This window comes from Cryptotermes secundus, unplaced genomic scaffold (assembly GCF_002891405.2).
Source record: "Cryptotermes secundus unplaced genomic scaffold, Csec_1.0 scaffold2437, whole genome shotgun sequence".
NCBI classification, from domain to species: Eukaryota; Metazoa; Arthropoda; class Insecta; order Blattodea; family Kalotermitidae; genus Cryptotermes; species Cryptotermes secundus.
Genome location: NW_019721044.1, coordinates 52773 through 64957, shown reverse-complemented (window position 1 = coordinate 64957; position 12185 = coordinate 52773). Strand labels below are relative to the sequence as shown.

General features: G+C 38.4%; 2 protein-coding genes across 3 annotated transcripts in view; one reads left to right on the top strand and one right to left on the bottom strand.

Annotated features, from left to right (window-relative positions):
* Position 1: 1 nt before the first annotated feature.
* LOC111875374 (pleiotropic regulator 1) lies at positions 2–11082 on the bottom strand. Its single transcript, XM_023871586.2, has 10 exons — positions 10956–11082; positions 9511–9617; positions 9012–9145; positions 7760–8043; positions 6451–6600; positions 5802–5996; positions 5224–5342; positions 3450–3651; positions 2585–2716; positions 2–136 (listed from the first exon to the last, which is right to left on the bottom strand). Exons 1-10 carry the CDS (start codon positions 10962–10964, stop codon positions 77–79), a joined length of 1392 nt encoding a protein of 463 aa, XP_023727354.1. The 5' UTR covers positions 10965–11082; the 3' UTR covers positions 2–76.
* A 60-nt stretch (positions 11083–11142) lies between these two features.
* The window catches only part of LOC111875371 (girdin), a 45902-nt gene continuing 44859 nt past the window's right edge, over positions 11143–12185 (top strand). The window contains exons 1-2 of one of the 2 annotated variants that reach the window (XM_023871579.2): positions 11143–11247; positions 11515–11657. In XM_023871579.2, the coding sequence (XP_023727347.1) occupies positions 11604–11657 (54 nt within the window). In that variant the 5' untranslated portion in view covers positions 11143–11247; positions 11515–11603. The remainder of the gene's footprint in view (positions 11248–11514; positions 11658–12185) is intronic. The other variant, XM_023871580.2, reaches the window with a different exon arrangement.

Sequence of the window (12185 nt, the reverse complement as noted above, 5' to 3'; positions counted from 1 at the left end):
TTTGGATTATTTATTAATAAAATGTTTACAGTTCCAAAAAACCTTTGAAGCATATTTAGTAGTCCAAATTTGTCCTTTAATACTTCCTTCTCTTGAGAATCTCTGGCCGCCAGTGAATTGGATGTGTCTCCTCCGTCTGAAATGAAAACAATTTAATGATTAACTAACTTCATGCAGCCGAGCCCTTCTTGAGAAGCTGCCAGTTGTGCAGCTATTCAAGAACTTCCCAGCATTTTATGGAACCCATAGTTTCATTACCATGTTCACAAGAGCCCTCCACTAGTCCCTATCCTGAGCCAGATCAACCCAGTCCATACCACCCCATCCCATTCTCTAAGATCCATTTTAATATTATCCACCCACCTACATCTTGGTCTTCTTAGCGGTCTCTTTCCTTCTGGCTTTCTCACTAATATCCTATATGCATTCCTCTTCACCCCATTCATGGTACATGCCCAACCCATCTCATCCTCCATGATTTGATCATTCTAATTATACTTGGCGAAGAGTACAAGTTATGAACCTCTTCATTATGTAGTTTTCTCCAACTTCCTGTCACTTCATCTCTCTTCAGTCCAAATATTCTCCTCAACACTCTGTTCTCAAACACCATCAGCCTGTGTTCCTCCCCTTTAATGTCAGAGACCAAGTTTCACACCCATACAGAATCAGAGGCAAAATTATAGTTTTGTATATTCTAATTTTTATGTTTCTAGGCAGTAGACATGAAGACTGAATGGTAGCAAGCATTCCCAAATTCAATCCATTAATTTCTGCCTGAATAAAATTTTGATTTGTTACTGTTGTTTCCAAATATTTTAACTGTGCCACATTGTCTAAACATCTGTTAGTTATCTGTATGTCATGATTTTGCCCTGCCTTCTCATGATACGTCAGCAACATAAACTTAGTTTTCTCTGTGTTTACTTCTAGACTAATCTCCTTACTAGCATCAGTTAAAGTTTCTGTTTCTCTTTATGGTATCTATATTATCACCCAGTAGATTCACATCATCAGCAAAGATGAGCAGCTGATGTGTCCCATTACATTTCACTCCCACCTGGTTTTCCTGGACCTTCCTAATGGCATATTCTAAAGCATATTTGAAAAACACTGGCGATAAAGCATCTCCTTGTTTTAAACCATTTGGGATAGGAAAATTATCAGACAAATGTTTACCTATACAGACTTTACTATATACAGTAAAACTTGGTTATAGCAACATCGGTTTCTGCGACACCTTGTCTATTGCTTCAAATATTCAATGGTACGAACTAATTCCTCATAAAGCAACTGTTTTTATACCTTGCTTAGTACGACATGGACAAATGCATCAACCTCGTATGTAACGTCATTTTCATTCCTGAATTTCTCTGATATCGTGGGAAAGTTCGATGTGTCTGCCCACCCTCACTTTCTCTACTTGCTGACATGACTGTCCTGGAAGAATACGACCGCGGGCTGCAAGAGGAGCGTGGGTTTTATACGAAAACAAGGGTGTGGGGTGGGACTGCGTGAATAGTGCAAGGGGACGCGGCAGATTGTTAACTGCATTCCTTTCCTAGAATCTCGTCTAACAGGACCTCACATTGTCTACTTACCCTATAGTGTTCCTGCCTAAACCCAGAGAAGTGCAGTAGCGAAAACATGGCAATGAAAAGGAAAGTTTTAAGCATTGAAGAGAAAGTTAAAGTGATTCGTGAAATATTGTGTGTATTGTCAGTGAAAAGCGCTGTAATATGTCTTTGATATTACACATTTGGGAAATTCCATGTTAATGTTACGTTAGTCTGTACTTAACTACGTATTTCACTAAAAAATGCAACATTTTAACTCGGTTTTTGGTAGATTTGTACGTGACTAACATAAGGCTACTGTGGAAGTGCCCATTTCGGTTACAACGACATTCGTTTATAACAACAGTATTTTTAGGTCCCTTTGATGACGTTATAACCGAGTTCTACTGTATTTCATTTAAACACATTTTAATCAGCCTAACTAGTTTCATGGGAATCCCAAACTCTATGAGAATATTGTAAAATACCTCCCTCCTAACTGAATCATAGGCTTTTTTGAAATGTACGAATAGCTGTTGTACTGTCTCATTGTACTCCCATTTTTTCTTAAGTATCTGACGAATGCAAAAAATCTGATCAATAATTGATCTGTTATGTCAAAACCCACACTGATGATCTCCAATAATTTCATCTAGATATGGACTAAACCTTGAAAGAAGGATATTGGGATAGAACTGATTACCTTTAAACCTCTGACCCACATAAATAGAAATAAATAATGCCAGCAGGAGAGGCAAGAGGAGAAGAACTTCACACAACACAGTACTCTTCTTCACGATAACTGATCTATGGAGGTACATAATATTTGAAACGTCTCTGGGGTCAACATAAAATTTATGAGTTCTGAGGTCCTCACAGTAATTACTGTCCGCCTTGAAGATGGAAATAACTGGTTCCTCCAAAATGTTGGTACACAGTGTCACATCCCAGAAGACAGTACTCACCAAATTTGTCTTGACCCATTCAGTTTCATATTCTTTTGTTTTAATCTGTACTTTTATACTTACAGCTGTGTCATCTTCCTTGTATATCTTTATTGTTTTATCTGCTTCTGTTGTAATCAGTCTGCTTCCACTCTGGTCAAATATCATGGAGAAAATACCAGACTCGCTGTCCATGGAACCAGGCTGAACTGGAGCCTAAAATAGAATTTAATATTTTTATCTAACTGTGTACAAACTGTAGTTATTTATAGCATTGATCCATACCTTTATAGGTGTCATTATGTGTGTAATATATTCATAAATTTCTGTTTCTACTGATTTATTTATAAAATTATTTCATGGGCTTATCAGTTTTGTCTTAAAGCTCCATGTGCCCACTGGCCATATATTTCTTATATCATTGCCATTTATTACATACAAGAGGAACTAGTCAGCAAACCCATTACACAGTGCCAAAATATTAACATCATCCATTTTCATCATACCGTTGTAAGTACTGGTACCATAACCATGATGGAGAGTACTGTCAAACCCGCCTATGAATTTGAAATTACTGCAACGTTATCCCTGTGCTTAATTAATTAAGCACTATGCCATGAAGACATGGGGGATTGGAGATATAGCTTCACCGTTCTTGACCTCACCACTAGACTGTGGTCAGTGGTCAGCTTCATGCCCCGGCTGCTTTATCCCTGGGGAAAGAGCATCCAGTACCCATTAGATAGGCTGGGCGAACCCCGTAGCTGGTGTGAACACTGTAGAGTAGAGAAAAATCTCTTATCATGCTGGGAGTCAAACCTCAGCCATCGAGCTTGTAGCCCATCACTATACTGACTAAGCTATCCTGGCTCCTTAAAAACCCAAACAAAATTAGATTATGTAAAAAACTGAATTTACTTTCAGTTTTATGAAGGAAGATACACCATACCTGTAGCCGCTGAAAGTTGTATCCTGTTCGCCAGTCCCAGCAGTGCAGCGTGCCATTATCCGCTCCTGATACCAACACACCTTCAGGGTTCACAGCCAGACAGTTTATAATTGCATTATGACCTGACAAATTCTGGATGAACTTCCCATCTGGGCACTTCCACTGTTTGATATTGTCAGGAGAAGCTGAAGCAAACATGTACCTGAAAAAAAAAAACAATATTCAGTAATACATTATATCATGTATGAACCACTTTTCCATAAGGGAGGCATTGAGAACTTCTATACAGACACCACAAACTATGCTTAATACATTTTCTGTGGGTAAGGTAAAGGTGTCTCTGTGCTTAATTAATTAAGCACTATGCCATGAAGGTGTATGGGGGAGTGGATCCACATTTTTTGACATCGGCATTAACTGGAGGCGAGTGGCCAGCTTCACATCTTTCCGCTTTACTCCCGGGGAAAGAGGCCCCACTACCCATTAAATAGGAGGCTGGGTGAGCCCCACAGCCAATTTGGATGACATGGAGACGAGAAAATTCTTGACCCTACTGGGACTCGAACGTCAACCCATAGCCAGTCACTATACTGACTATGCTATCCTGGCTCCTCACATTTTCTGTGGGTTCACATAAAAATTCAGATGGTAATAAATTACATTTAGTTTTCCATGTGGAGGGCACAGATGAACTAGACACAGTATGTGTATCCAAATACCTTAAAAATTTTCTGAAAATCTAAATACACCCTTTGAAACCTATGAGCCAGGAAAGAAATTAAAATATTTATTTTTTTATACAAACTCATGCATGCACAATTTGTTAATATCGTTTTATTTTTAGTTTGTTTCTATGAAATGGACACTCTTTGAAGACCCCACAGATAGGAACACATGCACATGAGTAATTACCTACAACTACTGTTGAGAGAAGATGTTCAGATTCACATTTAACAGAGTGAAAAGGGAAACGATGACGATGGTTTGGCTCTTTAAAAAGAATGGGTGTAACATAGGTACTAAGAAGGGCATTAGAATTAAAATTTAAAGAAGACAGACCTATGGCACAACCCCAAAGGAAATGGTTCGCCCAGATACTGGAAGATAAGAAGAAGGGAGAAACAAGCTGGCGAAAAACTGAAAACGAAAGATTGTGGAGAAAGAAGAAATTGGAGACTTTTCATCCATCAATTCATGAAATGAAGATGATGTTAGGAAAAGAATGTTCATCACACCTGTGATCTGTAAAACCCTGACGTACAGGCACTCTATGTTTGCCTGTTGCATCTGTGAACTCCTGACCCCTATGTCAGATTCTGATTTAATTTTTTAGGATACGTGTGTATGCTTAGTTTAGACATCCTGTACGTATGACACACCCTGACAAAATTCATCTGGTAGTATTCTTCACTTTAGGGCCGAGCCATAGCTCAAGTGGTTAGTCGCTGGCTTTCCACTGCGGCAACCCAGGTTTGATCCCGGGTCTGGTCAAATGGGATTTGTGGTGGACAAAGTGGCGCTGGGGAAGGTTTTCTCTGAGTTCTTCGGTTTCCCCTGCCAATCTTCATTCCACCAATTGCTCCACAATCACCCTCACCTATCATCTGGTGCTGGGGCTGGTACAATAGGCCAGAAGTGGCGGCAGTACAAGGGACTTAGTCCCACCCCACTAGCAATAAAAAAAAATTCTTCACTTTTGTACTAGATCTAACAATGTGTGTTAAAGCTGTGTATTGCCACAAAGTCTCATAATCATATCTGTCTATACACTTACAGTGTTGGATGGAACACCAATGACCTGACACTTTTCTTGTGATTAGTAAGGGTTGCCTTTGATTTCCCTGCAGCCAGGTCCCATAATCTGATTGTACAGTCATGACTCCCAGTCACAATCTAGCAAGTAGAACAGTTTCAGTTAGTGTGTACAGTAATTTACCAGTATCACTTCAACCTTAAATTTATTTTTGCCACTGTATATGAAAGTGGAACTATGACCTATAGCTCTGAACTACCGAACTCCAAGCAGCAGAGTCCTCCAAAAATTAGCAAGAATCTGTTATTGGTCCTTTACTTCTATAAGACCCATTTTAATACTATTGTGTCATCTACATCTAGGTATTCCAAATGGTGCTCACAAAAACTTTTCTTTTCTCTGTTGTGTATAATACACTTGCTGCCCATATCACCTTTCTTGATTTGATCATCCTAATAGTGTGTGGCAAGGTATACAAATATGCAGTATTTTGCATCATCCTTTTGCTTTGACTTGCTTAGATCTGAATATTCTCCTCAGACACCCTGAATTCATATTCTTGCCTTAGAGCAAGAGACCTATATTTAACACAGACTAACCTGTGGCTCAGCAGCTTGACACACAACACTAGCAACTGTGTTTGTATGTCCTGTGAGCGTATGAACATTTGCCTTGGTTCTCATATCCCAGACACGGCATGTTGCATCTCTACCAGCTGTTACCAAAACATCAATATTTGGGTGTAGTGCCAGGGTATATACAGCACTAAGATGTCCATGATAGTGGCGAATTACCTGAAATAAATTACAGGACAAAGTTTGTTGTGATGTCTTTGTTGCTTCTGGTTACAAACTGAAACCTGAGAATCCACAGCCCAATTCACTCATTTATATCAGTTCAAACCATCACCTACTAATTGTTTCATCTGCTCTTCATAGCTTAGTATCATTCCTGTCCTAACCTCATAGTAACGGATAGATGTTACCTCCACAGTGTGTGTTAAGCTTATGCACTTTGAGGAAAGAAAGCAGCAAGGAAGCCACCTTTTACCATAATGCAGTACCTGCTTGCTTCCAGACACGTGATGATCTCATGACACAATGTAAGACTCTTATGATTTGTTTCAGTATTCAGTATGTCTTGCTTTAGGTCCCTCTGTTTTCATTATATTTCAATCCTGATTTTCATACATTTTACATTCTGAGTTACTTCCTTTCCCTTACTGCCACTCTTCCTTGATGTTCTCACCTTATTGTATTCTAGGTCCCAGCATTTGACCTGCCGATCCTCACCACAGCTGAACAGATAAGGATGTCTTGCACTGACAGCTAACCCTCGAACACTACTGATATGCCCAGTCAATGAAACTTTCAGATGGCCACTGGCCAAGTCCCAGATCTGTGAAGAAATAAAGCAATCAATCTGAATTCACTGTAAGAAAGTCAGCTTCACATTTTAGTTCCTTACAGCATATACAGGTGCCTGAAACTTCGGTTCATTCCATATTCAAGCAAGATGAATTTGAAGAGTGTAATCTTCTGAGTTGTAATGCCGTGTGGTTTGGTAAGAATCTTCTGAAACTTCAATAGATGTCTACCAAACTACACAGCATTACAACCCAAAAGATTATACTTTTCATAGTCATGCTGTGAGAGCTTCAAATCGTACAAGATACATTTGAATGATATATATATAAAGTATATATGCAAAAATTCACATACATATGACATGTCAAATTATGTGTAACTTTCATAATTGAATATATCTGCATACATCTAACCAGTGGATTTCCCTCTTGGTTTCTTTAATGGTATTTTATCAGCTACGAAGTCTATATGATGGAGAAGAGTGCTGTGCAATTAAGTTATCATTCAGGCACTTCCTTGGAGAAATGGGAAATCACCAGGGGGGAATATAATAGCTGGTCTCCAAGCTGAAATTAGAATCAGGAAACCTGACTAAAAAGCAGGAGGATTTACCATTACACAGAGTTCTTTGGTAGGACCAGTGGAAAGATGAATGCTTCTAGCACACAAGATCATTCTTTATACTCAGTATAAGGCTTACAATATGAAAACATAATCCACGCATTAAACTCTGTAACTTCTATATGAAGTTGTTATTATTTATTAATATTTATGAAAATTAAGAAGTTTGTTATGGCCTTCAAGTCAGAGGAATCATAATTGGTTAGCTAATTTCTATATGGAAATGTGTCATGTAAGAAATAAAACTCTCTTCTCAAATGAGTAAAGAATCCAATTGCAAATTCATTTAGATCCATGGAAAAGTATAACATTTAAAAAGCATTAAATAAACTGATTATCTTCAGTGATCTCTTAGTGTTCTAAAACATTAAGTACACCTCTACAGAAACACGTTTGTGTTACATGAACTATGCATATACTAAATTTGCCGATTTTATAAATCATTGACAACAGATCTGAAATAGGATATCCCAGACAGTCAATGGGACTTGATATTAGTTTTGCAGACATTAAGAATATGCTTGGGAACATTAATGAGTCATGGTACTTTTAACAGAACAACACATTACCTTAATGACTCTGTCAGCGGAACCGGTCGCAAACCATTCATTGCCAGGTTCAACTGCCACACAGCGTACCCATCCTAAGTGACCTGATATCACGCGATATAACTTCCACGGAGCATGCCACTTTGGTTTTGGCATGGCAGGGGCTCGACGAGGTATAATGCTTTGTACTGTGTTACTAGTTGCAGGTGCTGGTACATGAACCAGACCACCACCAGGCCCAGCAATGGTTGGGACAAGAGCTCCTTCACCAGCCACTGCAGTGTCACCAGTGTAGTTCACATTATCTAAACACAAACCAGTTACATACTCAGAAAGAGTTCCATAAATAAAATGCAATTCATTGCACCGAGAAGATAAATTAAATAAACAAACGAGCATCTTAAATACATATTGCATATCATGTTCCTTTACATAATTTTACCCCATTTTCATCTTATTTTACAAATCTAAAATGGTGAAAGAGAAAATATATGGGTTACACTAATGCTTCAAAAGGTGATATATTTTATTTTTATGGTTTATTTCATGACACTGTCAGTATCAGAAAGTGGGTAGTGCCAAATTTAGAATGACTGGTGGATAATGAATTGGACAAAAGCTTGGAAATAAGCAGTCATGAGCCAATCATGATACTATCCAAGCATTTGTCTGGATGTACTAAGGAAAGCCATTAAGAAACTCGGTCAGGATAGCCAGTATCCCAGCCAAGATTCGAAACAAGCACCTCCCAGATACAAGTCTAGAGTGTTATGGCTATACCAATCTGCTCAGCAGCAGCAGTATCAGAACTTGAAGAACAGTGCATACTAACAGAACAGGTGTCTTAACAGATAATCCCAGACAGCAGTTTTTATAAATTTTGACTTCCACTTTAATTGTTCTTCTGCTTTGTCTCTGAAAGGTCCTGGTTTAAAATATTGCCCTAGCCATTTTGATATGGTTGTCTTTTCTTCAGTCCCTACATACTAGAATATCTCAAACTAGGCCACAAATGGTGTCACATAATCACATCACATAATTACTTTAGTCTTGTTTAGAAATACTGACCCAGTAGCTGTTCTGAATGCTGACAGATTTTGACAGTATCAGTGGAATGAAACCTTTTCTAACATTCACTGACAGTTTAAATTGTATGTGGCTTTCCACCAGTGAAAGAAAGTTTGTCCTAATTACACAATATGACCTGGAATGCAACAGGGTAAAACCTACATTTGCCTTACTGAAATAACTATTAGAAATATAAACAAAATACCTTGTACAGTTCCATGCTGAAGATTCAGGTCTCCTCGTTCTGCATTGTGCAACTTCATAGCATTACTTCTTTTTACACGGTCAAATACTAAGCCATAACTGTCTCTTGCTTTTACACTTTTCTTCACTTTCTCACTGAAACAAAATATTTAGGCACTCAGAATTCTATTCTTCAGTCTTCATACTACATACAGGGACATTACGGAAAGAGTGACTAAGTTTGTGATTGCATGCAGTTCCAAACTTAAGGCAGAGGTCTGATTCCCAGCGCTACAACAAATATGACCAAAGATAGCATAAATATTTGGGAATTATCCACTTAAAATTTGCCTAAGGAACTAGCTATCTTGATGGGTTTCTCACAGTTTACCACAGTCTTTCCATTAAAATTTCTGCACAGTACCAGCAGACATAATCCTTCCTTCCAATTCCCGCCAAGCTCACCACACTGATACAGTGAAAGGGTAAATACTTTTCAGCTTCTGACTGTAATTACTTACGCCTTTTCATCAATTGGTGCAAGAAATCCATGATTTGATAGAAACATATCATGGCTCCTTTTCAGGGAACGGAACACCAACGTATGCACTGAATGCCTCTGTACATCCTGTCACAGACAAATGTTACAATTGTATTAGAGTGATACAGCTTCTTGACTATTATATAGAGAAGATATTGTCATGTGTTAAAGTGACTAGGCACAAGGCTGGATTAGTAATCGGATTTACTGCACACTTACAACTCGGAACTACATGCAACTATAATGCTGCACATGTCACTATAACCCACACTAGTCTTCTCAGCTTTGTACAGCTTCCACTAGTTATTGCCTGGTCACGGTCTTCTAATAAGAACTATTCCTCATGACCTTACAGTTCATGATCTGCACTCCCTAACCACAAACTCAAGATTCTCAACTTCTGTATTTCAATTCTCCAGACGTAACCTCTGTATGAACTTAGAGAACACTGCTCCCACAATTCCTATATTGTTGTGTGAAATCACAGCTGACAAGGAGAGTGGTTACTGAGCTATCACCTAGAAACAGTTGTGTCTAAGGAGCCATTCCCTAGCAACTGCCGTCTCTGATGGCTTTCAGCAATCGGGTCACATTATTATTCTATGTGTGTGGTAAAAAGTGTAGAGCATGGTTTGGGTCTAAGAAAGGCTAAGCTTCTCATCCAGACTAACAAAACTACAAAACCAGGAAAGACAAAAGTAGCCCTGGAGCATGGTATTACTTGCGATTCAATTCATATTCTGCAGTTTAACCACTTAATGTCATTGGGTATTCTTCGAAATACAATGGTCAGCCTCCATAAGTAAAGTAGGATGATTCCCATTAAAGTCTGCAACTGTAAATAAATCGCAAATACCATGACATTATGTGGGGGAAGTTAAGTGGTGTGAACTTGTGTATGTTAACAGTAAAGTTGTCCCTGTGCTTAACTAATTAAGCACTACACCATGAAGATGTATGGGGGAGTGAATGTATGGATCTACGATTTCTTGACCTTGGCACTAGTTCGAGCTGAATGGTCAGCTTCACGCCCCGGCCGCTTTACCGCTTGGGAAAGAGTCCACGTTACCCATTGGATAGAAGGCTGATTGAGCCCCAGAGCCGGTCTGAACGGAGTGGTAACGAGAAAATTCTTAACCCTACCGGGGTTCGAACTCCGACCCCTCGGTCGTCCAGCCCGTAGCCAGTCGCCATGAACAAATTTAAGATAACTGGTTGTTTCGTATTAAATAACTTATTCCGATACAGGCCATATCTTCTCTGCGCATCATAAGCTTTTCTACATGCAGCAAACATATATTCTCAGCATGCATTGTATTCGCCAATCATAACCTCTTATATAGCATTTGGCATGACACTAACAGAAAACCATATACACTGCTACAATTCCTTAAGCCATGACTAAATCGTTATTATACTTCATACCTCAGTCATCGTGTAGGTTACATAAATTAGCTTCCTGTAACTTGTAATCTCCAGACAATAGCAACCTGTACATGTATCTTAAATAGTATCCACAGCAACCCACAGTCTCCGCAAGTTGTATAACTAAGTTGGCCATGACGTTTTGTACACAAACTTTCCACTGAAACATAGTTGGCTATGACCGATATGACAGAGGTGTAGTATCCGTCCTTGTGGTGTGTGCTTTTGTTGTTACAATCGTAAATGAATTATGTGAGTGAATAGGATATTATTTTCAATTTCATATGAAGAGGTACGTAATGATTATGAGACGAAATAGTATTTAACAATATTTTGCAGACATCTTGGTTGTACATACATGTAAATCTTCCTTGACATATTCAAGCTGTTTATAAATTTTGTAATATAGAAGCCAAATCGGATATTTAAATTGTAATATTAGGCATATGCACACTACATATGTCTTGGGAGTAAAGGGTGAGAGGTGTGAATGATTCAGGTTTAAAAATGTAGTATGAGTCTCCACATATGTACCATAAGAAGATAATTTCGATTCCAGAATGCTGAAGATACCTCCTCCAAAAAGGCCATTATTTTGTATGAGATAAGGTCAGAGCCCTTCGTACAAATAAGTACCAACCGTTTGTCATGGCAACTGCAGCAGAGATTGAAGATCTCATGACAGGACCTCTTGTTACATGGGTATGTATTTATACGTTACCTGTGCACCCCAGTATAGTACCTTCTATGGCAGAGAGTCATAAATTGGAAATATCAAGCATTAATTAATGCATTAATATCCTGTAATTGATGCGCAATGTTTGAAAGGGTTTTTAAATCAGAGTTCCGTTATCTTTTGCTGGTCTTGTTTACAAAACACAGCAGTGAAGAAACAAAACACAAGACATTTATAAAGAAGAAAACATCATGGTATTATAGCTTTTGTGTATAAGAGTGTAGCTTCCTGTAAGTTGGGCAGCATTGTTTGCCTGTGTGTTGACATTGTTATATGTGTGTAATGACACATTTTCTATTTGCTTAAGAATATCAGAAGTAATTTAAGCTTCTCATTGTTTATGTATTTCTGTCAGTATATGATATCGTTATGTGTTCGCCGTGTGTGACGTGACAAATAACTTCACGCCGAACTTGGATCTAACGAATTTATTGCACATTTTTACCCACACTTACAGTTTTATTATTATTATTATTATTATTATTATTATTATT

Bases quoted from the DNA above. Each gene is read 5' to 3' on its own strand.
- LOC111875374 (XM_023871586.2), bottom strand. The intron at 5,997-6,450 runs GTGAGAACATCA...AATTTATTTCAG, and splicing joins GGGACCTAGAATACAATAAG to GTAATTCGCCACTATCATGG. The intron at 2,717-3,449 runs GTATGGTGTATC...ATTCTATTTTAG, and splicing joins ACAACTTTCAGCGGCTACAG to GCTCCAGTTCAGCCTGGTTC.